A 26,974-nucleotide genomic window follows, 5' to 3' on the forward strand; every position below is an offset into this window, starting at 1 on the left:
ACAATTTCCGATCAAAGACAATAGTTTAGATTATTATATAGTAACGGTTAAATTACAAAACTTTAACAACGGAAATTGAGATGTTAAAATTGCCAACAGTCGTTCAAAAACACGAGACGAACTAAGTTAAATTGATTATAACATAGATGTTAAGATAAGATTCGCATCACAAAATGAGCAATGATTTGTTTAATATTCACTAATATTATAAATGGCAAAGTCTCTTTATTTAGGTGATTGAGGGTTAGGCATCGACTTCAGAAAGCTTTGTAGTGTATAGAAATAGAATAGAACCTTTTTATATTGTTTTCTACCAAATATGTTTTTTCACTGCGGAATGTTCAGTTTGAGGTATCACTTAGTATCAAATTTTATGAACTTCTTTTTTGAACGAATTTTTTGGCTCCCAGTAAAGTGAACTGGTACTAATCTTCACGTAAGGGAAAAGCTTTATACCCTCTTCAGGAAACCATTCTCCTTCCTTTCTTTGGCTCTCTCTATTTTCTACGGTTATATATAATTATTACTTCATTTTTTTTAACGTTTTAATTCACACGCGATGTAAGTGACAAATATAATACTATTTTTCATTTAATTATTCTTATAAGCTGTTAATTTGTCATTATATCTCTTATATATAATATTAGCGATACGGCCGGCCTCGCACACGTAAAATACTGATAATAAATGAATTAAAAAGGGGTTTATTGACGACAAAACGTTAGAAACTTTTTTTTACTATATTTTACATGTATTATGTACAAAAACCTCACAAATCAATCTATGTATCTATTAAAAAAAAACACTATCGAAGTATACGTTGGAACAGACAGCAGTAAGCGACTTTGTTTTATGCTTTGTAAAGATAATATTCTTTATATAATATAAGGCATCAGCGTCTCGTTCCAACCGGGAGTCCCGAGACACCGTAACAAGATGGAATATTATATACATATATTTATGCCACTCCAAAGTCCATGTATCTAACGGTACATTTTAACATATCTTTTCTTTTTTATCTTTCCTTAAAATTTTTCGTCTCGCTTCCATTCAGTATATGCAAATCATTCCCAGGATTATTCGGGGCGAGTTAAATCCAGTCGCATAATGTGAAACGATACAGAATATCAACACCTTTTGTTTCAACTTCGGCTTAACAACTTAATACAAATGTATACTTGGGGAATTCTTTGGATTATGAGAGCCATAAAAAGATTTAAACATTTATATAAATTGTCTCATTTATAACGTTTATCCGTTTCTCAAGTGACAGTACATAAACAGTTATTATCGGATGATCTGTGTAAATGATAGAAAATATAATAAAAATAAGTTAATTGATTTTTGAGTTTAGTAATTACGTACTAACATTGATTAACAATATTATAATATGTAAATATAAATATTATAAGAATAAAATGTTATGTTGTTGTATAACTGTTTGTGTGTTTAGCTGTGATTAACTAGAAATAATACAGAAACAGTTGTAAGTTCATGACGACTATTAAATATTTTATTGCACAGCACAATAATATTACACAAAAACACACGAAAAGTTATTAGTAAACATGGTGGAAATGAACGAGTGATGAATGAATGAAATAATAATAATAAACCAATTTAAATGTATACATATAATCTGTCTATATTAGTTCTGTTATAATAGTATCTGTCTATTTGTTTATTCCGACTTATCGCTGGAACGTTTTTTTTTTTCATATTTAAATTCACACTAAAACACGGGTACAGCTAGTTCTATATAGGAACATTTCTCTATAGAAATTTAACATTTGACATTTATGCAAACACACACACATTCTTCTCCTATTTATACATACATACAATTTTATACGTGTATTTAATTAACGATTGTCGTTTGTTACAGGATGGAGGACACGGTGCGCTCGCTGCTGCAATACAAAAGCCGCGTGGAAACTTTGAAGCAGGAGAAGGCTTCTTTATCCTCCGCGCTGGAGGTGCGTACCAGTACAACCTTAATATTAATATCACACAATTACATTCTATATTAGAATCAACTTTAAAGTCGTAGTTACGAAAGGAACTTCTAAATCACTGAATCGATTTTGATAACTTTTTCTATCCTTTAATATCAAGATACAGATAGGAGTTATAATTTCTTGTAGCATTTTCATTACAAACTCCATTCCAAACAGGTGAAACCGTTTTTGTATTATTACAAAAGCAAAAGTGAATTTCTCGTGATAATGAAATAGAATTATTAATATCCAAAACACTCACACTCACTAAGATATTTAATTACAACTAAGTAAATGATATAAGTATAAATAAAACTTGACTGTCGCCGTGATATATTTTAAACTAATAGTCGCCGTCTTCGCTCGCGTTTTAGGGTTTTGTTGTCACGTGTTAGGAAAAAAAGTAGCCTAAGTCCTTTCTTGAAGTTTAAATTTGCTTCATAGAAAATTTCATCAAATTAGGGGCAGCGATTTGATCTTGAAAGAGCGACAGACAAACAGACAAAGTTACTTTCACATTTATAATAATAATAATTTAGATTATATAAATATAGTAATATACTCTTTAAAAATGGAATATTGGTGCCAGTCAGCACTTTAAATTTGACTTTGATAAAACAATATCGCACGTCTAGTATTTATTTATTGTGAAATGTAATTCGGCGCAGTTCAGTGCTCGAGTTCGCTTTGTTCACGGACGTTACACAAAGCTTGTTCGGGTAAAATTGAAATTGCGTCTAAACTGCATGTCTAGCACTTTCCTGTGTAACAAATTCAAATGCATAATATTTAAGCTTGAAATTTTAAACACATATATCATATACCTATATAACAATGAATATGATTTGATTGCATTTGACGTCATGGAAATTGGCCCATACTATTTTATGATTTATTTTTTATGACTAATTTTTCATGGTCGAGCTGAGATGGCTCAGTGGTTAGAACACTTCCATCTTAATCGATGATTGCGGGTCCAAGCCCAGGGAAGCACCACTGAATATTCATATGCTTAATTTGTGTTTATAATTCATCTTGAGCCCGGCAGTGAAGGAAACCTGCATGTGACTAATTTCATAGAAATTTGGCCATATGTGTATTCCTCTAACCCGCAATGGAACAGCGTGTTCCAAACCTTCTCCTCTAATAGAGAGGAGGCCTTAGCCCAGCAGTGGGAATTTTACAGGCTGTTATTGTGGTGTTGTTGTTATATACACATATACTATTTAATACCAATAGTCATATTTATATATATACACATGCAGTACAACTACCAGGCTTTACTTGTTAATTATATTTTATTTTAAATCGGTTGTCATTTAAAAATGCGACTTTAATTAATAACGTTGTTTTGTCGATGATACTCATATATACTATCTGTCTTCTTCTTTCCAATACGAAATCTATAATGAAAGAAAGAGTTAGTAAGAACTTTTACCAAAACACATAAACAATATTTAAGTAAGGCTGGTTGGTCATAACGAGGTAATTATCTTTTTCGATTCCCGTTGATACTAAGTTTTATGCAATATTCTTCGGCACTCGGCCATTTAGCCACATTAAAGAGCATTTATCGCGGCACAAGGGGACAGCCGATCATTTTTGGATTATAGCTTATAGCTGCCCCTCCAGATAGAGGAATTAATTTACGAAAGTACCGCACCCGCACCAGTATACATAGACCTCCTTTAATTTAAGACCACCCTTCTTACTGAACGACTTTAGCACCCTGGGGAGGGGGTGAGTGGCTCTAATAAGTTTGGTCCATTCATAAACTGGACGTTCTTTGAGGGATTATGAACGACGGTGTGTTTGAAAGGGGATGAGATGTTTTTTGCGTAATTAGTGGCGCGGTCGTTTCTTGCTTAAGTGGTGCTTACCTAATGTTTGCTTGGTGACAAACCAGATTAATAAGTCTGCTGAAATTGAGTGGTACTCACCACTATGGTCTCAATTTGCCATTTTTTTACTCGTTAAATATTCATTGATTATACCAATTAATAAACTGCTTCTAACATTATAAGTTTATTATAGATCTAGAGCGATTGTTCTTTTGCCAAGTTTCCGACTCCGCAAAGTCAATAAATCTTTCTTGGGGCAAGGTATCCATTTCTATAATAAAATTCCACAGACATTTTTAACTTTGCCGTCTCGTAAATTTAAATCGTTTATAAAAAATACATTGGTAAAAAAGGCGTATTATTCGATACAAGATTTTGTAGATGATAAAAAAGCGTGGAATTAATACCTGTTGACTTCCAGGCAGGATATATTAATTTAATAATTGTATTAACTTAAAAATCAACTAACATGACTGTATTTTTTTAAATGTTGAAAAAGAGTAACTACTGAGTTTCTTGCCGGTTCTTCTCGGTAGAATCTACTTTCCGAACCGGTGGTAGCTTCACATAATTGTTAAATGACGATTCAAAAGTGCTTGTAAAAGCCCACTTGAATAAAGTATACTTTGATTTTGCTTGATTTTGATTTTGATAGCTTTCTTGTAGAGGCTACTTACTTAACTATAGTTAAGTAAGTAGCTTCCTATTGTTTCAAGTAATAATATATGTTTAAATAACTATAATTAATTATTCAGTAGAAATCATTCAGTTCAATTTATCAAAATTAAAAATAAAATATTTACAAAAATAAGATATATATTTATTTCAAGATTAGAATATCAAATATTAGACTTCCATTCAAAATGTCCCTCGAGTTCTTACAATTCGAAAATGTTTAGAACTGATATTAAAAATAGGGGCGTGTACACAATAAAGGCCTCGCAGAATCGTCTAAGTGACGGGAAATGGAAAAATCAAAATTCGCATTCGCCATTCAAATTCGCAGATAAATGCGACTTTCCGAGGGGTTCCGTGACAACAATGACCGACTGTCCGCTGTAAATGTTATAACGATACGGAAATACACTGTTTTTTCATACCCCCTGGTTTTGCAACGTGCTTCACTTTTCGAGACCAATACTGTAAACAAAACAATATTACAACGACAAAATGAACTATTGATAAAGAACTACTATCATGTAGTTTACAGTACACTTGCAAAGCAAAAATGCAAAGCAACAGCCTGTACATTTCCCACTGCTGAGATAAGGCCTCCTCTTCCATTAAGGAGAGGGTTTGGAACATATTCCACCACGCTGTTCCAATGCGGGTTGGTGGAATGCACATGTAGCAGAATTTCGATGAAATTAGATACATGCAGGTTTCCTCACGATGATTTCACTTCACCGCCGAGCATGAGATGAATTATAAGCATAAATTAAGCACATATATAGAGTGGTGCTAGCCTGGGTTTGAACCCGCAATCATCGGTTAAGATGAACACGTTAATCACTAACCGCTAACCACTGGGCCATCTCAAAATACACTTATTTGAAGTTATTTTTTAATTACGATAATACTGCAATGCCTGTTGTTGTGGGATTACTAATATCCTTATTTACCCCTCCAAATAAGCGTAAAGCTTTCTTACTGTGGGGACGATAAGACGCCCAAGGGTTCAGCATCAAACCCACGCCTGAACACCGCTAGGCGTTCCCTAAACAGTTCCACTTAGAAGATAAATATTTCTGGAAATGTAGAAGCTTCGAATTGTATAAACAGTCCAGAATTACAAGCAAGCTTTTAATATTATAAACAAAGTCTTAGGAAATCATTATTGCAGTATATTGCAGTATTCCAAATGATGCGTAGTGGTCACAGCCCTCCATAAACAGCGATCTTAGAAAGATTAAACATTTCGTACATCGATAATGCGCTTTCAACTTTTGGAGCTAAGATATTATGTCCTTGCGTTTGCAATTATGCTACTCACTCACACTTACACGCAAACCGCAACACAATATATTTTTCTGTTACACGATAGCATATCTTATAAGTGCAGACCTACTTGCACAAAGATATATAAAGTAACCTTTTCATTCCATATTTCTATCTATCCGAACTACATACTAAGTATGATCACCAAATATAAGATACTTTATTCAAGTTTAAGCATTAATGAACCCTATTACATGTATTAATCAATAACAATTACAATTCCCGCATCGAAATAAACGAACATTAAAACCTCTTTTGTATCTACACAGATTATACAGAATATGTCCGAATATAATTTAACACAATTGAATTTAATACAATTAAATGTTATTGATAAGTTGTGTTCTTTCAAAGTTTAAAGAAAAATATGATTATAATATCAATGTGTGTATGTGTGTGTACGTCGTCTGCGAAAGATGAAGAAAATTCCAAGAGTCAGACACGAATGTAAATATTCTCAGACCAAGCGTGGGTAAAGTTTCCATATAATGTACCATTCAAACATGTACATGAAGGGGGACGGACAAACAGTCCAGTTTAATGAAATATTTTGAATATTTGTATTTGATTCCTGCCTTGAATACGACCACTTGTAAAACATCCGCTTCTGATATTGTTATCTTCTGAATGATAGATCATTTTAAACTGGACGAATTTTACAACCGGCTTCCTCGGTGAATTTTTAATTTGGCAGCTTAGGGAATATTTGGGGAACAATTTGAGACTTAATATTTCATAATGTTGAAGGTTCGGATTTGAGGAATGGGAAGTTTTTTATGTGATATTTGGAGAATTTACCTTTTTTTTAATAACGGCTTAACGATAGCAAATGTATGAAATTATATTTACTTATAATGGGTATCTAATATTTTGAATATAAAAAGTTAGAATACAACGATTAAATTCATGTTCTTAAATTACTATTAATATCTTAATAAATAAAACCATTTGTCAAAATCAAAAATCAAAATCAAAATAAACTTTATTCAAGTAGGCTTTTATAAGCACTTTTGGATCGTCATTTTACAATTAAGTGAAGCTACCACCGGTTCGGAAAGTAGATTCTACCGAGAAGAACCGGCAAGAAACTAAGTAGTTACTCTTTTTTAACATTTAAAAATTTAATAATATAATAAAATCAATTACAATGAATACGTTGCTTTGGATGAAAAAGGAATACAGAAAAAAGTTAAGTACTGATAATAACACACTCGAAAACTAAAAGCTGTTACCAACTAACCGGTGTAAAAACCTATTTCACTTATTACCATCTGCCAGTAGTCTCCCTACGTCAATATGCACTCGATGCTACGAGATGAACTGTGACGAGTGACGACGAAATAAAAAATACACCGACACACACTACTACTGTTACAGCAACGTCACACCAACACAAAAATGCACACATACAAATGAACAATTGTACTCACTATACAGCTCTAAACTACAAAGATGAATATAATAATTCGTTCATTTTAAGGATAGTGTAGTGTAATTTTTTTTGTTTTTATAAATTGGTTGTTTTGACGAAATAAATACTGTTTATTCAAATAAGTTCCAACATTGGAACACAGTATTTTTAAAGTGACATAAGTCTTATTATCATTTATAAAAGAACTAAAATAATTTTAAACAAGTTTGGGTAATCACCAATTACTACCAAAGGTAGTAAATAAAGCATCAGTTACTAATTTTGTTAATTTATATGTTTAAATGGAATGTCAAAGTTGAGGACGATCGAAAATAATAGCGACCAATGGTTGACCAGTAAATACACGCACACTACTAACGTATTACAACGAATGTCTAGCATAACTTTCACGCACACCAAGATAATAAAGTTGACTCTTTTATTTTAGTGTATTTGTATTTTTCCACACTCTATTAAGGTATATTAATAATCTCAGGAAAATACTAAGCGTACTTATTACAAAATGCTCCATTGCTATGTCATATACGTTGACAATAGATAATAATGTCAAATATTTTACTCAGTCAAATAGAACCTTCTTTTATAACGTTACGCACACATACAGCGACTATAACCAGTGTAAGGACATTAAAATGGCGGAAAGCGGGAAATCGGCTATGCACAATGACTGGGGTTTCCCGGTTTAAAAGGCTCCCTCCGCTAAACAATAATTCAGCTTCACCCTTCCGAAGTGCAAGGGCGCAGTAACAGAGGGCACGACGATAGTGTTGCGACATAATATAGCTATCGATATGTATTTAAATATATGAAGTTTTTATTTAATACCAAAGAGTTTTTTGGCCAATATTTTTAAATATAGGTACATACATAAAATACGTACAAAACTTAAATGTTTGTAATATATTCATGCAGCAATGAAAGAAGTGTTGACAAAATGAGATTTTACTTTTATTATCTGTTATAATTTTATATCAATTTTTTTTTTTAAAACATGTTGTTTGGTTTTTCATTTTCCAACCACAAATTAATGCTAACACAATGTGTTGGCATATCATGGTATATATGATGATGACAAGTTTGCATTCCATTATATTTCTTAAGCAACATTACTATATACCGTAGATACAAATCTGTATCTGAACAAGAAATATATCGATATTTACCTATCGCATCACTAACAGCGGTCACAGTAGGGGTGCATCATTTTATCAAAGCCCCGCCGCGCATCTCAAATTTACACTCGCGCTCTAATTGTGTTTGGCTCGTGTTTGCTCGTTATTTGTAAACGGATGTTTAGAGATTACGTACTAGTTTACCTAGACCTCGGAACCATAAGAAATGTCAAAACATAAAACAATAGGAATTGACTAAGTCATTTTTATCGATATATTTTAAAACGTTAACAAATTATGAGAAGTATATGAACGTATACAGTTTAGTATGTGTATTATTATCTCACTAAGAGACCGAGAGTAGAGACTTGTTTATATATTCCTAGTCTAAATATATGTACAATATATAAGGACGTAGACCAAAGTCTCACATAGTAGACCATCGTCTTCTATGAAATATAAATATATAAGATCTCACCAGAGATATTAAGATAATCCTGTAAACTACCACCACAGACCACCAATAAAATGAATCTTCTTTATATTTATTAGGCCAAAAAAATCGTTATTTTTCATTACATTTCACTTCACTGTTTGTCGAACGATTTTCGTTTTTTTTTTGTTTGGTAATTATTGTCGATCTTATAGTATTACCATTTAAAAAAAATAAGAGTATATAAAAAATTTATGTGTTCAAATTTTCAATAATGAAACTAGAAAAGGACTTATTTCATTCTAAAAAAAAAAAAAGTGTTTTACAATTGAAACAACAATATATATTCAATTTTCCCGTATAGCAAACGAGCAAAAAAACCAGCCGAATTTTAACCATGTGCATTTATAACGAAATAACTAAAATCGCAAGCGTGACACAGCACAACATACAACTTGATACGGCGTTTGGATACAACACTTATTGTCTGAATTTTGTTGCACCGAAAGCGCTTGTAAAATTCCAGAATTCCTCACGACTAGACGGTAAAATTCCGAATTGAAACATTGGATGGTATGCGAGGACATTGTCTGACTGCGCACCGCTCGTAGCCGGATATAGCAAAACAATTTTTTAACAAAACTCTGCCTTTAATGTGTCTAATACTAAACTACGAAGAGATTAAAGCGAAATACAACGTTATTATTGAAGTCCTCAATTTCCAAATGTCTGCTATTTTAAAATTATAATCGACTAATAAGAAAATAAGCTTCGCACTCCATGGAGAAGTCAAACAAACAGAACTAGGCTTTTATGTATGATATGTGTAATAAACGTAATAAAAATACAATTAATTTTATCAAGTATTTAAAGCTTACTTATTGGATGTGATTTCACTGATTAATCTATATTAATAATAAATGAGAAAGTAACTCTGTCTGTCTTTCTGACGCTCTTTTATGACCAAACCGCTTAACCGAATTTGATGAAATTTAGTATGAAGCAAAATTATACTTCAAAAAAGGACTAACATAGGCTACTTTTTTTGCTTGACACGTGACAACCAACACTCTAAAACGCCAGCGACTACAAGTAATAAAACAGCTTCACACGAGAAGATGTAGTATATGCGTAATAAACGTAATGAAAATACAATTAATTTTATCAAATATTTAAAGCTTACTTATTGGATGTGATTTCTTTGATTAATATGAATATAATTCCTTTAAATAATCGTTATAATTGCAACGCAACGCTTCTCTACCAGTGGATGGTGACCCTAAATCTAGCTAGAATTGTCTGCATTGTAAACTGCAAACGGCGCTTTTTGCGAGAGGAGACGAACAGCGGCATCTTCATAATTGAGTTACCGCATCTCCCGGACTCGGGACGGGGTACTAACGAAACCAATTAGCATGGGTGCATAGGACCGGGCGACACGGTGCGGTCATTCTATCAATCAACACGAACTTTATTCAAGTTCTCTTTACAAATATATAAAACGTCATTTATTAAATTAAATTTAAGTACAAAGCTCGGAACGTTGAGTCTACCGAGAGGATGATACAACTTGGGTTTCATACATACAATGAGTAGATGTTTGTCAGTTTGGTTGACATTTACGTTTACAGATTTGCTTTAGTTTAGCACATTTCTTAAATTGGCGGACCACAACTCATCGTAGAACACCATCATAATATCACGAAATACAACATCACTTACTAGTGACCAGACCCGGCTTCGCACGGCTGCAATGTTGGTACTAAATATACTACAGAATTTGTTTAATTACGACATAATATAGAAACTTCTAGAATAATCAGTGTTTCTTTACAATACTGTCCATGTATTATATACAAAAACATTGCTCTCGAATCACTTTATCTATAAAAAAACCGCATGAAAATCCGTTGCGTGATTTTAAAGATTCAAGCATACATAAGAATTAAGAACAGACTGCGGTAAGCAACTTTGTTTTATACTAAGTATAGGATCGTACCGCATTACTTCTTAATTACTTACAATAAATTTCGATTTATAATATTTCCAAGGATTTAAATATATAAAATATCGTTAAGCAATACAAGAATCGTGCAATGGAACTTAGTTCAGTGGCTGTTATGCCAAGCTATCGGCTCGTCGGGTAAGATTTATGCAACTATTGATGCATACAGGAGCGCCATTGTGACTAATGAATCAATTATTGCAAGCGATAATTAAGGGATCCAATGAAAAACAATATCTATTGAATTTAAATTGTATTCGATAAATGGTGTTCTTTCAAGAACATTTATTACAACCGAAACTGGACTGTAATGTTTTCAGATTTCGAGTATGTATGTTAGTTTTATTTCATCATTTACTTGGTGGTAGGGCTTTATGCAAGCCCGTCTGGGTGGTACCTATCATCAGTTATTCTACCGCCAAATAACAGTACTCAGTATTGTTGTGTTCCGGTTTGAAGGGTGAGTGAGTCAGTGTAACTACAGGTACAAGGGACATAACATCTTAGTTCCCAAGGTTGGTGGCACATTGACGATGTAAGGAATAGTTAATATTTCTTACAGCGTCATTGCCTATGGGTGATGGTGACCACTTACCATCAGCTCATATATGCTCGTCCGCCTACCTATAACATAGAAAAAAATACATTTCAAATGTTTGAACAGAATGAAAAAAGGACTCGACTTACGTCGTTTCGATTTACGTCGCGTATTTCGAGAACATAATATGCCGTACAAGAACTGCCTGTATAAACTCAAGCATTATATTATGAAAACTGTTTCATTTTCAAACTAGTAACGTAATAAATAGCAAAATAAAACTATAAAATGTTTACTATTCAAATTTACGTGTGGTACATAAAACGTTACATATGTAACACGCTGTATAATACATCGTGCAAGCACATTATCCTGTACATCTCGATAAGGTACACTCTACAAAATAAGTCAATCAATTCCAGTTGACTTTTAACTGATTGCGAACTAAATAAAAAAAAAGTTTCATAGCAAAGCTAGGAGATGTACAAAAACACTCGATCGGACATTCGACCCCTCTGCACGCGTCACTGAGCAAAGGTAATCACTACAGAGTCATGATTAATGACTATATGTCTACTTATTTCATATGGCAACATTTTTAAAAATTAAAATAAATAATTTAATCCTAATACGTGTAAACCGAAATCTCATCAAACGAAAGATTTATTTAAATTTAAAAATGGAATTGATCAGCTCAGTTGTATTAAATGTGGACTTAGCGTAATAATAAATAATTTAAAAAAATGTAATGTTAAAACAAATATTTTTAGTTTTTTTTAGATAAGTGTGTATAAATTAATATAAACATTGTTTTATTTTTATGTTCGTTAATTACCTTGGATTAAAATAATACAACAATTACATAAATAGCAAAAAAAAACTTTATAATCTTTGAAGAAATATTTTCACGAGAATATATCCAAATAACAACAAAACTAATATTATATTCAAGTAAAGTTATTAAAACGTAGATTTGTGTTCCTTGAGTCGAGATGGCCCAGTGGTTAAAACGCCTGCATCTTAACCGATGATTACGGGGTTAAACCCAGGCAAGCACCGCTGATTAATGTGCTTAAATTGTCTTTATAATTCATCTCGTGCTCAGCGGTGAAAGAAAACATCGTGAGGAAACCTGCATGTGACAAATTTCATAGAAATTCTGCCACATGCGTATTCCACCAACCCGCATTTGAACAGCGTGGTGGAATATGTTCCAAACCTTCTCCTCAAAGGAAGAGGAGGCCTTTAGCCCAGCAGTGGGAATTTACAGGCTGTTGTTTGTTGTGTTTCTACTCAAATTCCTAATGTTTTTTTTTCTGATGAATTATCTATCTGCCAGGAGCGCTACACCTTTGTTTTACATAATTTAGCCGTTAACGCAATCATGATAGTTGATGTAAGACTTCCGAGTGCGAACACTTAAATATGTTGTTAGCATATCATCCAAGAAAGTTCGTTGCTTGAAACGTGCATAATCTGAATGAATACTAAATATTTTCCAGAATTTGTACGATAAAAATAAACGCGTTGTAGTAAAATTCTGGTTTAAAATCCTTTAATTGTGTAGAACTTCAATTCGCATTTTATATTTTACTATTTATCAATTTAATACGTTTGTACATACCAAAATTAAACAAATAACTTATGTCAAAGGCAACTTATTTTGGAGTGTGTACGTAAGTGGAGGAAAACAGGTTTAGTTTAATTAAACTGTTTATAATTCTCAGATTTTGTTTAACATTATTGCGCTTCCCCAGTGGCTAAAATATTTCAATCGTAACCTACCAAGGTTCCTAGTACCAACCACTGAATTTGTATGCACATTCCTCTCGTATTCAACATCAAAACATCATAAGGAAACCTACGTGTAAGAGTAACCTTATTTGATGCCTCTGTGAAGAGATCGCCTTTTGTAAAGCAGTAAAACATTAACCGGTTGTTTCTACAGACAACCTTGTATTACATTAAATATATCTTGGTGTATGACTAACGTAGTACTGTAATTTAATAGCGTGTTGATAGTGAACTATCACTATGACGATACACCCCTTCATTAATCATATGAATTGCAACTTTTTGATATTCCAATCAATGTAATGCATAAAGGATGAATTTGAAAATGATATGAAAAATGAAACCTTCTTTGTTAGTGAGGCTCTTTATAGATTTTAATATTTGTGTCTTTGAATTAAGGAATTTAAAGGTTTTTACATTGGTATTGTGATCTATGAAACTGTCAATATTCTTAATTAAAACTAGTAATTATATACCACATCCTTAATAAATATAATGACAGATCTATGCTCCCAGGGTAATTTACTTGCGTATAGTATATATACTTGTGCAGTAATACATATCATATAACAATGTTAATCTCAAAAAAACATTAAAGGCATCTAATAATACACATATTAAAACAAAATAAAACAAAACTATAATAAATATTTTGTAAATTAATATTTATTGGAAGCTTCAGAATTAACGATATTACAACTTCAAATTCCATTTCATAAATAAACGCAATTTCTGTTGAAAATGACACGACAACATTTTCTTATAAATAAGTAATTGGACGGCTTATTTATCCGAATTAATTAAGAACTCGATGGAGACGGAATCGTTTGAGTCTTTGATGGAAAAGCCATTTCGTAGCCGATACAGTTTAATTGCTTCTTCTTGGAACATCTGCTACTTACATCAGCCACACCTTACATTAAATAAGGAAATTATTCAGCGTAATCAAAAGTGGTAACGAATCGAATTGCGAACGAGAACTATTGCTCGATTTTAATAATCGATTCTTAACAGCGTTTTCAATTTCGAGCGTTAAATATTGTAGGTAAATTTGTGGTCGAATAAATTCTTAGAAGACTGAATTAGTGAAAAATTATAAAGAAGAATTGAGGAGTTTCCCCTTTTTTTATTGTTTAGTAATATTTTGTCTTTACGGGAAAATGGACAATGATTATTATGATTGTTCATATTATAAAAAGGTAAACAGTATTTGTTTGTTATTTGTCATCTCCGGTAATAATGATTCAATACTAAAAAACATTAGAAGAAAACTACGTGATTCCTCAGTACATGGCACTAGGATATCAATTATAATCAAATTATGATTATCTATCTATATACTATGCTTATAATTCTATTTGCGAAGCCTGGGTGGGTTGCTTGTTTCAAAACATTTCGGTTTTCATTTCAGTAATAATAAATAACTAATAAAATAATAATAACTAATAATATAATAACTAATAATAATACAAACTCTCATGAACTAAATACAGTACGTAAAATATTTTATCGTTTTTATTTTAACAAATTTTATCGTTCTGCGTATTCAAAATTCAAATAAAAATAACTTGAAATTAATTACTTATTATATGGATAGCAAAGGGAAAAGTCAAAAGTATACTTTTCTAGACGACTTCCTCGGTAAGTTCATTAAAAAAGAACGACAAAAGCGTTAAATTACGGAGGACACGTAGAACAAAGGAATATTTCGGAGTCCCCGCACCTGTACGAAATTAAATGCACATTTTACCTATTGATACGTCCCTACCAACCGTATCAACCGCGTGTTTTTACAGACAGACGTACAAACAGATTCATACCCCTTTGTCTCCCCTCCCCTCGATGACTAATGAAAACCTCTTGCACGAGCTCGCTTCCAAATCTTTCGGACAATTTGAACTCTAACACTTTGGGTTACCTACCTAAATGCACTGATGTTTTTAAACGAGTATTTACATCCAACTATACGCGACCTTTATGGTTTAGGTGTCCAGTTTACACTTTTAATTGGAAAGGACAAAAAGGTGGTTCAATTTAAAATGGTTTGTTTAATTTTCATTCGGTCTATGGCTCGCTTAATTAAGAGTGCGAATGATAGGCCCTTTTCAGTGTATTTTTAAACACGAAAAACGATTTTGACGTCCGCCCGCCGGTGATGGATAGCTTTTGTGTAATATCTTGATGGAAATGTTTGAATTAGATATTTTCTTTTAAAATGAAGTAAGAATGAATGATGACAACAAGACTAAAGATGCGACGTGAATGACTGCGATATTTATGATTGCAATAAATGGATATTCTAATAATTTTAATTGAATTTCTCGTCTTTGTGTGAACGCTCTGAATTTATTATTTATATCATTCTCATAATATTCCTTGAGTATTAAACTATACCTTAGACAAAAAAGGACAACAATAAACATTTTTAAAATATGCGTTAATATATATGGTAAGCCATAAAAACTAAAAACTTTTTTTAAATACTCCTTGGAGCATTCCGGTAGTAAGAAAGAAAACTATTACCTTCGCAGGCCTCAGCAGCGCACTACCAAAGCCAACTGTCGGCGTTGTCGGCGGAGAACGAAAGGCTACGCAACGAACTCACAGCATTGTCGACTGGTGTACATGACAGCGACCACGAGAAGAGGCTGGATGATGTCGCGCAGCAAGTTGTACGAGCCCTTCTCTCACAGAAGGTAAAACTTCGTTCCAAACAGAACATACTACCCGTCATCTTTGCACATCCTTAGAACATCAAACCGCACGAATGAGCAGTCAAGAAAATCCAAAGAATTTTTCGTCACGAAATCCCATCCCATCTATTATAATGTTCTTTCAGGTCCAATAATAATGACTAAATCATAATAATATATACTCACCCAAATAAATATAAGGTATAAAACATACTTAAAATAAAAGCTATATATATCCCTTAAAACGCAGCTAAGCTACAAAGTAAATAATCTCTTAATGTACTCGAAAACGCGGCGTAAAAAAAAACCTCGCAAATTTAAAATTAATACTACCTCGCAAAAACGCAACAGAATCTCTTAATCCTGCGGCGCATTAAGATGGGAGTAGGAAATTGTTTTCTCATAATTATAGGCGGTTCGTTTCAACCGTGGATTACTCGCAACACATTCGCACATAAATCGTTTGAAATGGGACACTTTGGCCTAAGCTGGCACCGTAATAATTTCACAGGACCTCCGGACCACTATAATCTTGGCATAATCTGGCAGATAATGTGAACGTTTGTGTTTAAATCCGAACCGTAAACGTCCACAGTGATAGTTCGTTTTCGCCGCGAACTTTCCGAATAAATATGACGCAGCTTGTGGTGACAATTGGGACCATTTCAAACTGTTGATCCAGTTTGGGTCATTGCTAAAGTGAAATATAATTTTAATTCAATGTATAACAATTATTGTTTTCCTGATACATATATTAGAAATTAAACCTTAGTTTGCTAATTTATTAAACGATATTTTGGATAAAGTAAAAACCAAAAGCTTTAAAGATTATTTAAATACAATTAAAATTCGGAATTTCATAAACAACCTCATACTACTGACGCAGACACAGCTAAAAAATATTTTAGTTATATTTCGTGTAAATTTCAACACGCTAACACATAATGCTTTGAACTTAAATTTCGATGAGATGACATATTAGTTCTCAATAATTACAGTTATTGTATGTAATATAATATCACCATGCATATATGGCAACAATTAACTCCGCACGAGGGGTGAACATCTATCAAACGTAATCTGCTATTTGACGTTGATTACTTTGCAATAGTTACATCAAACGGTATAGAATAACTTATATGATATTAATGATTGGATAATTTTATAATGACATCACTGCACGTATATTCATAGCGAAGATATTCTTATCAGCCTTTTTTGGAAAATGTATCGGAAATAATTTCGTTTTTATAAATGCATTATTTCTACTATTTGACCTAATGATAGAACTCATGACAATTGGTATAGATTGATTTTATTCGATCCAAAAGGTCGAATATATACTAAATATTGATACTATTATATTATTTAATATTGGTATTAAGTCTCTTTACACTGGAGAACAAATCCTAGAAATAAATATTGTTTGTTCAGCGGTAATTCCACGCGATAAAAGATAATAAGTGGATTTGTAATCACTTACTAAAGACTTTTTTTATTATAATAGATACAAGTTTGAATTTATGAACAAAAAAAATAGCTAATGAATTTTTTTAACTCTTCTTCACTGCGGGCTAGATCTCTAGTTCTGGACAGATCTACTCAAATTCTTATCTATACCGCTTAGCAATAGTTTAATTAAAACACCAATTAAACACATTCAGTGGTTCTTTGAACCCCTGATATTCTCTTAAGATGATATTCACATTTTATTAACTGAACATTCTTAACTATTATAAAGTAAAAATTTAAAATACAATTTCATTAAAACTAAATAATAAAAAGTGGTTTCTTCAAAACAACCAAACTTTCTAAAGAATGGATTAATGAAAATTGCTGAAAATCCGGGAAGAAATTACATTAACAATTTAATTTACATTAAAAGTGAATATTTAATTAAATTATTTTAATAAACAAACTTTGTCTGTGACGAGCATCAATTTTGGTAAATTTCAAAACTGGCAACACTGAGAATGATGTCTTCCGTATCTCCCATCTCCCCTTAATTACCTCCCGTCAATTACTTACTCGAATTTAATTTGGTTAATGAAGCATAATTAAAATATATCCGTTTATTTTCAAGACTGACTCGGGATGCTTTTCATTAAGTAGTAATTGAAATGACAAAATCATATTCTCGTGTATCCTATACTTTAACAGCGCAACATATATAAATATAATATCGATTTTATTATTCAACTTACTCAATTAGCGAATATAATATTAATAAAACTTTTAGTGTTATGTATTCGATAACCCTGAAAGCGGGTGCATTTATTGTATTGCCTTTTTTTATTTCTTGAATGATAGCAGCCTTGTCTTAAACGAACGTCGTGATATGTCATGGAATTATTAAAGACTTTGAGTAGCATTCCTTTTTTCCTCACTGGAAAACACGCAAAAAAAACGCATTACGCGTTTCTTTACACCGGAATTCCCAGTAAAAACCAACATATCCTCTCCGTCTTTTCAGTCGGCGCCACAGGATCGCTTTCGCATGTAATTGTGCTCAGTTATTGTCAATGTAACATATAGGTAATATGTATATAGTTTATATATAATATAATAATTTATGTATTTCACGGTTAAACCACTGAAGTTAATGTAACCTGATATAAAGTAAGCTTGAACTCCAAGGGAGGATTTAGCCTTATTATGCCCAACTAATAGGTACCTTAAATGCAATCAAAATGGACAAGTGTTGGTAGACAAGTCGTCGACAATAAATAAAAAAACTATTTATTAGCTTATTTTTCGGATATATTCCTAATATTAAAAAAAATCAATATATAATTAAAATAAACTTAAAGGAAATGTGATCTTCTTATGTGAGGCAAAATATCATTAAAATATAAATATTAGCCCTACGATAAGATTAACCTTTCAAACGCTATTTATATTCACTAAACACATCGAATGCCACTATTTTTTAAACTAAATTCGCATTATCAATGTTTACAGAGCGTACGAGAGGAGTTGGGCTGCGCACGCGCAAGGATTCGCGAGCTTGAGACACAGAACCGCGCGCTGAGTTCGCTCCTCGTGAGGCAGTTGCGGCCTCAGCCCCGGCCATCACCAGCCACGCCACACACGCCCCTCACCCCACACACGCCGAGGGATCTACAAGGTAGTAAGTTACAAATAACAATTTTCTAAATCCTGAATAACGTTTAAAATAAATACATTTATTTCATCACAGAACGTAAGTACAAAAAGAGTACCTTATTTTAGAGATATTTCAACACATTTTGCAAAAGCCGCAATTTTCTTGTCTTACGACTCAAATACTGGCGTCATTTTTCAGCTTTATATTAGAACTCAATTTTAACAAATTACCCTTTGCAAGTAAGAATAAAAGAAAGACGAATTACACTGAAAATGATGATGTAGTGATAAATAAATGATCTCGTAAATGGTTCGACATTTTAATGTTATAATTATAAACACATACCAATCTTTCACCAGTACACCTTGTAGACGTGGGATCCTGTGGTTCCCTGGTCTCCTTTAGAGACTCGCCGCCACCAGCTCCTCCGGTGCCGCAGCCACATCCTCTCAGCCACGACGATAAGCGCCGTCATCAAATTTTAGCCGACATCTGGACTGAACTAAAAGTAATGAAAATAATACAAATGTTTAATTATAAACGCATTCAATGTGTACAAATTGTCATAGTACATACAATAGCTCAGCTATATATGGGCCCCTAGCGTATATGGAAGTCACAATTTATTTTTATCTCAAGACCTCTTCGAAAAGCCTTCTTCCGAAAAGCTTTTCTATTGCGTAATTAGAGAGGAAGATATAAATAATAATATACTTAGGAAAACGTGCCGAATCGTTACATTTTTTTTTATTTCATGAAGGATATAAAGCAATAACCTCTAATCAAAATGCGCAAAATAAATCATCCATCAATTATAAATTATAACTTAAGTTATTAAAACACAGTTAATAAAGTGTCTGTTAAACATACACTTTAGTAACTGTGCCTTATCACAGATAGTTAATAGGCGTTTTACCCTTCTCAAATATAGGCGACATGTAACACAATCAAATCATATTTTAAGGGCCTGGAAGTAACACCGGCTAACCTAGCACGCGCGCTGTCTGCCGTGGACCCCACACTGTGGGCACCGCCTACGCGCCCTGCCACACTCAGCCTTAGTGTACCGCAACCAGCGGTTACCTGCGACCACGCCACTGGTAAACATTTAACCAATCTTATCTACGTTTAAATTACTATATTGAAGAGTACCTTTTATAGTTCCTGTGATATGAATATCTTAGACTATAAATATCTGTCAGAGACTACTCATTTTTTAGTATTCTATTGGACTATATAATTAAACGATTGTTGATTAATTTGAGTAACGATACTTCTACTTAAAAATAAATTTTACTTTCATTTAATATAATATATCTTAGCTAATTAATTTAATAAATAAATTGGCATTCCAGGTGCAACACGAGAAAAGGGCACAGAAGAAGAAAACGGAGAGGCTGGGGCGGAATCACCCGAGAGTGGCGCGAAGGACGAGGGTTACTCCACCATGTCAAGTGACGTTCAAGCTGATGCGTCGAGGCAGAGCGACCATGCGGCCGATCGAGCTCTACCCGACCTGAACGAAGCCTCGGACGAAACCGATAACCAAACCATCGTCTCCATTAACCCTAGAGAATCTCGTCGTCATGCTAGAATACTAGCTGAAGCTGACTATATTTATTTCCCAATAGGTGTAGCGTTTGCAGGTATTAGAGGCAGCTACCCACCATCTAGACCAGTATTACCTTTTCAGCATGTTGTGAGAAGCTTTTCAGACTCGCACCTATGCTTGAAATTACTGACGGGCACAACCTGTCCCACTAGCTGTCTTGATACCCCATCACCTAGTTCGGGGGTCCTAGTTTTAGATCTGAAACCGGCGCCAGAAAGGCCTTTAAGAAGACCGGCCATAGCGTCAACCACTAGTTCTGAAAGAGTTTCGTGGGGTAGTACACTCGATGACCGCGCTGATGGATCTCAGTATGATGCTGACTATGTCCAGCATTGGTTAGAATTAGATGATGCTAGATCGGCGTTGCAGCAAAGGCATAGAGATCTAGCAGACTTGGAATACGATAGAGCCGAATTAGAAGACTGGAGTCTATCCTTGTCGTGCGAGGACCTTGGGGATAGGCAATCACCCTTTGCGGAGATAACTACACCAGGTCAAATATCTCTATCAACTCTCCCAAGTATAAGAGAAGACGACGCTCTAGAATTAGAGGAAGACGTAGGCGATTGTTTATGGAATGACTGTGGATTCGCAACGGTTGAAATCGATGAATGTAGAATAGCTGATGACACGGAAAATTCGGAGAAGAGATGGGAGTATACAGGTACACATTCCCCTGGCGGTTCTTGGTCAAGCACATCTGATGGCCCTGATAAACGATCGAGTACTGCTTTAAGTGAGGATGGTGATTGTGCTAATGTAGGCCTCGATTTCACACGAGACTTTTATCGTCTAGTAAAATATGAAAGCACAAAAAGCTTAGCATCAAATTCTTCAAAAGGTGTAACAACAGCAGATCCAGCGACTCATTTGCGAATAAACGATGTCCAAACTATGGCTTTGCAAGACCGTGAACAAGCACTTCAAAACGTTTTAAACTTTATAGCGGAACAGCAAAAATATTGCCGAGATAGAGAGGAGTCAGATTCAATGTCATCCCGTCCTGTATCAGAAATACGTGAACTGCCTCCTCCTTATGCCGCAGCTGATTTCGATGAGGATTCCGTTGACCCGCGAAGTGAAATATCCGAAGACAGACAAAGACCAGATTCTTTTGGCAGCTTTTCTGAAAATGACTCGTGCGATGTCGTTCCTATCGATAGAACAAGGGTCGCGTATTGTGATAGTGTATCCGAGCCAAGATCAACTCCTAGATTTATTGAACGTGAAGATCCTTATACAGAATCTGAGGACTTCTACGATATATCCAGAGTTGAAAACGCAGAAAATGAAATAGATGATCACCATCTCTTGAAAGTTCAAAGAAAGAATGAAATAAATAAGAGCATAGATATTAGCAACACTACAGATTTAGATCAGCCAAATTCAATAAAAGATGAAAAGTCATGTGATATTGAATCTAGTCGAAATTTAGAACACAATTCCGCATTGAAAGAGAACACGATGAATATAATGTTAAATAAACAAACGTCAATTGAACGAGAGATAGAACCTAGTTTGGTGAAATCAGCGAATTTTCAGTGTTCTGGTGAAAATGAAGTATCCCTTGTTGATGAAGTGCTTAATGCTTGTAGACGTACATCAGGTGTGCTTGGAACCGTCCCTGAAGAAGAGGAGAGCTCGTCACCTGAAATAAGCTCCCCCCAAATGACTGAATCGAATACAACAAGCACGTCAACTGCTGAAACTGTGATAATAAGTAATAAGAATGAGGGAAGTCATAGGGAAATAAGGCGTAGGTGTGAGAAAAGTCGAATACCTACACTGATGGGAGGGAAAAGACCACCTTCCTCGCCGCAAAGGGTACGGTCTAAAATTCCTGTAGCTGAAAGAAGTCGAGCAGGAGGTGCCCAATCGACTTCAACTCCTGAACCTATAATCGTAAAACAAGAAAATACGCTAAGTTTTCATGAAGCTGCCACTTCCAAGGATGTCATTGAAGAACTTAACAGGTAGAGTTCTATCAAACGCTTGTCATAATTTTTTTTTAATAGTCTATATTTTTTGTATTTACGATTGATTTGTTTTCCAGAATGATTCGACAAAGTGAAGGTGCAACTGCAGCGGCCGAAGTCAAAGGTGAGGAGAAGCAGGAGAAATCGTACGCACACAAGGACAACGCTTTATGGGCCCCGACAGGATGGGTCCACGTTGAAAAGGATATCGACTTCAGTGATCCTAAGGTATTTATGTAATTCGAACATCATGAATTTGCACTTATTAAAATTACAGTAATTCCAATCTTGAATCATTTTTCAATAACTTGCTAATACATATATAACCAATGATATTCTAATAAACAGATATGTTATATCCATACTAAACAACAGAAAAATGTGTGCCGCGCCGGGGACCGTTAATTTTAAATTTCGTTACAAGTAAAAAGGATAGCTTGATAAAAAACAATAAGTAAAAGGGATAACTAGATGTTTTATTTACGTAAAACGTATTACTACATAATTATGATATATTATGACGTATTATATAAAGGCAAACGTCCCAATTAGGACGTTTTCTAGTCTTCACTTTTTGCGCGTTAATGACATATCTGTTTACTAGAACATAATTGTATATAACATACTGATTTCCAACTATCAACATTTTAAAGTTATTCAAGATAACATATCCAGTTGATTTGCATTCTATGAATTGTTAACCAGAATACCTGCGTTCTATCTGATATAGCCTAGTGTACAAATAAATATATAATATAAATGATATAACCAAAATGTAATATTGACGACCTCTGTGGTCGAGTGGCGTGTACACCGGTTTTCATGGGTACGCCACTCTGAGGTCCCGGGTTCGATTCCCGGCCAAGTCGACGTAGATTACCATTAGTTTTCTATGTTGTCTTGGGTCTGGTTGTTTGTGGTACCGTCGTTACTTCTGATTTCCATAACACAAGTGCTTCAGCTACTTACATTGGGATCAGAGTAATGTATGTGATGTTGTCTCATATTTATTTAACTTGAGTGCGTGGTGAGAATAAGCAGTAATTATGATATGCTTGACGTCAAGGCTCGTGCAAACCTGCTCGACGTGATGCTGGCGTCCAGCGACTCTTCGCCGTCGTCGTGCGGCTCGTCGCCCGCGGAGCCGCCGCCGCCCTACTCCCGCCTCCACCGCTTGCACCGCTCCCGCCGACAGAAGACCGGTAAATACTACTAGCTTGTCTGTGTGTTGTGGGAGTAACAGGACTACATGGGACGTGATAGACATCGCTAAAAGTCAGGAAACAATTGCAATCACAATAAACGCCAAGCTTGCAAATTTTTAAGTAATCCGGAGATTCACCAATAATATTGTGTTATTACTTTACTTTGATACATACAAGTCTCTTAAACTTTAACCAAAACGGGACCTACCAAAGTGTCAATTTTTCCTCACTATAAGCCTTGTCTAAGCGTTACTCCCGATAAATGTTGTCTTCATCGTTCACTATCTCTTTCATGCATTATTAGGATGTGTTCAGTTAAAGGGAACGGGTCTTAGAACTTAATACACTGTTATTGTAATAAATAAATTTTTATCTATCTCTTATCTCGTATATTTAGACTTAAACTAATTATTTATACAAGACATAATTAATAATTAGTTTCAAACTGTAAAAGAAGATACTTCTTTAATTAATTATTTTCTTAATCTTAAAGCTGAAAATATAACGATAATTATTACAATATGAACTTCTAGGAATTTTAATACTAAATTTATAGTTTAGTGTTAATTTATTCCCATGTTCGAATCCCATGTTTATATAGTCAGTGTTTTTCTTATAAATGATTTTATTTAAAATAGTAAAATATTATAAGAATAGCTTACTTGTGGAACTGTATTTTAATGTTCTATTATAGACTTAGAAATTATTTACACTTCGAATGCAATATAGATCTGTTATCATGGCTTAGTGTGGTGGTAGACTTACTTTTAATTCAAGTTATTTTTTATTGACGCTTTACATGTGTTAATTTATGTCTTTTTAAATTTATTGGTGTGAATATTATGAAAAAATGAACTAAGAAAGTAACAGTTGCATATTACATGTAGAATAAAATTTTTGTAATAAAATAGTTCCATCGATCATAATATTAACATTATTACTATCAGTGTCAAAATGTCATATTGTTTGTGTCACAAGCCACGTCACTATTTCCGCTCTCACTCACACGCACCATCTCACTCTCGCCTCATTTCGAGTAGATGTCATAACAGACGCACCGCTCCAACGAAAGAGAAATGTTCAGAGCCGTAACGAGTATTTCGTGGAGTAAATGTGATAACATGACCTCGGGGCCTGAGGGCCCGCGGAGCGGTGCGTCGGTCGGCGCGAGTGCGAGCGAGGGTGGCTCGGCTCAGGCGCGCGGTTGGTCCAGCGGGCGGTCGCTCGTAGGCGCTAACGTGTGTTGGTGCAGCGGCGGCGCTGCGCGTGCGCGGGCTGGGCGCGCTGCGTCAGCCGCGCCACCGCCGCCCCTCCATCCTGGGCCGCGAGGGCTTCTTCGTGCGCTACGCCGAGCCCGAGCGCGCCGCCGTCGCCACCTTCGACTTCCTCGACGACCTCTCCGCCGGATCCGGATCCTCCCCCGACGCCAAAGACTGTCTCGAATAGATGACTCGCGCCGCGATATATATTTTTCTACGTCGCTCGCTTGTGATATCCCCGTTCGTACGGCGACTCGTAGTTCGCTTAGTGATGTGACGTGAGCCAAATAGTTACTAGTGTAGCGCGCCCGCAAGGCTGCAGCTTTAGTGTCCGCCCTATCGATTTAGATTTAGGTGTAGTCGTGTTACGATTTTATTATTGACGAGCACCTAGTCTGGACGTTCTTCTTAGATGGTAGCGAGAAGGACAGAGGCGATGAGGCGTAGACGTGTTTAGTTTTGAGTTGGCGCTCGGTTTGATTTGTTTGTCGGGAAATCGATTCCGATCGAATGTAAAATAATTTTCTGGTTGGGTAAGCTGGATGCTAGATTGCAAGGCGTACAGGCGACCATCCTTTGCGCTTGGACGGTTGCTTCGGATAACCGATAACAGCTCCACACCTTATTAACAGTTGATTACTTCCTGCGATGTCTAGCTTACGCTTCGAACCAAAAACTATGAATTAGGTAAGAAGACGTAATAAGTAATGACTAAGTAAAGAAAGCTGCGGCCTCGAAGTAATGTGATATTTTTGTATATACTGTAAGTCCCACTTATTTTCGTATACATTTAAATGGATTCCTTTCTAAACAAACGAAGTGTTAATGTTGGAATAAGAGTGAGTTATGTTCTCAGCGCCCGGTCCGGCCGGACGACACTTTGGTTTAAGACTATGATCTGGTATAAGCCAGACCGGGTCTTTACTAATTAATAGGTACTTATGTAAATATCGGCGATGATTATAATTTACGTATCGAGTTAGTTATTAAAAACTTAATTATAAAGAATAGTCATTCTATAACAATCGAATAATCTTTAAAAAATCCATTAAATCGAAGGGTACTAAAGTATGTTAAGTGTATATATATGTTATGACGTCATTAAATGCTATTTATTGATTTGTATCCTTTGCGATTAATAGATTATTTGTGTATACTTAGGTACATATCATGAATCTGTATTATTTGATAATATCTCGAATGAAAAGTTCGCAAGTATCGAATGGTTTAAAAATAAGTAATAAATGCAGTTTACGACTCAAACTAATTTTATTTTAAGACGAAAATCTTAATATTTGATTGATATCCTGCGTTTGATTTTTTTAAATTCATTCCATGAAAAGGAATTACAAATTATTTTGACAAATCGATCGATACTTGCAACAATTTTTTGCTATATTGTATTTTCATTGAATATGGTTATAAACCTTGTGAATTTTGTAGGTATTTGCGGCTTTTATTATTAATTGTAGTTATTCTAATGGCGGAACCAAAGCGATTTTTCACAGAATTACAGAATTTGCCACCACTTGTTACGCTGCGACACTGATTTCTTGACCAATATTGTTTTAACCAGCTTTGTTTTTATAGTAAATATTGAAGACAATAAGGAAGATTTATACCTATTATTATTAATAAATATAAACGAATAACGACTCGATCGATATCTAAAATATGAACTTATTAGTATTTATATTATAGTATGATGTAATTGGAATATATTGTACACCCCTAGCAGAGTTCGGATACACGCCTTAGATTTATGTAATAATAGGTGATTGTTTTTATTTTTTCATTTTTCACTTTTTAATTTTTCAATGCCAAAGGTTTATATCGAGATGGTTATTACGTAGATGTCTATGTTGTTAGTATTAAAATTACAATTGTATTAATTTTCTATTAACGATTTTTGTGACATTTTCGAAGGTGCAAACTTGTGCGTGTATCCGAATTCCATATAAGTTTTATGAATT

At 34.3% G+C, this 26,974-nt stretch overlaps 1 protein-coding gene across 5 annotated transcripts in view; it reads left to right on the forward strand.

Moving 5' to 3' along the window:
- Positions 1-26,969, forward strand: part of LOC124533878 — a 435,154-nt gene extending 408,185 nt beyond the window's left edge. For 3 of the 5 annotated variants that reach the window (XM_047109427.1, XM_047109426.1, XM_047109430.1), the window contains 9 exons: positions 1,886-1,976; positions 15,682-15,846; positions 18,805-18,973; positions 19,309-19,457; positions 19,914-20,049; positions 20,305-22,534; positions 22,615-22,765; positions 23,604-23,739; positions 24,995-26,969. In XM_047109427.1, coding sequence (XP_046965383.1) covers positions 1,886-1,976; positions 15,682-15,846; positions 18,805-18,973; positions 19,309-19,457; positions 19,914-20,049; positions 20,305-22,534; positions 22,615-22,765; positions 23,604-23,739; positions 24,995-25,188 — 3,421 coding nt within the window. In that variant the 3' untranslated portion in view covers positions 25,189-26,969. Of the gene's footprint in view, positions 1-1,885; positions 1,977-15,681; positions 15,847-18,804; positions 18,974-19,308; positions 19,458-19,913; positions 20,050-20,304; positions 22,535-22,614; positions 22,766-23,603; positions 23,740-24,955 lie in introns of all 5 variants that reach the window. The other 2 variants (XM_047109429.1, XM_047109428.1) reach the window with 2 other exon arrangements.
- Positions 26,970-26,974: the final 5 nt, after the last annotated feature.

This window comes from Vanessa cardui, chromosome 11, assembly GCF_905220365.1.
Source record: "Vanessa cardui chromosome 11, ilVanCard2.1, whole genome shotgun sequence".
Taxonomy (NCBI): Eukaryota; Metazoa; Arthropoda; class Insecta; order Lepidoptera; family Nymphalidae; genus Vanessa; species Vanessa cardui.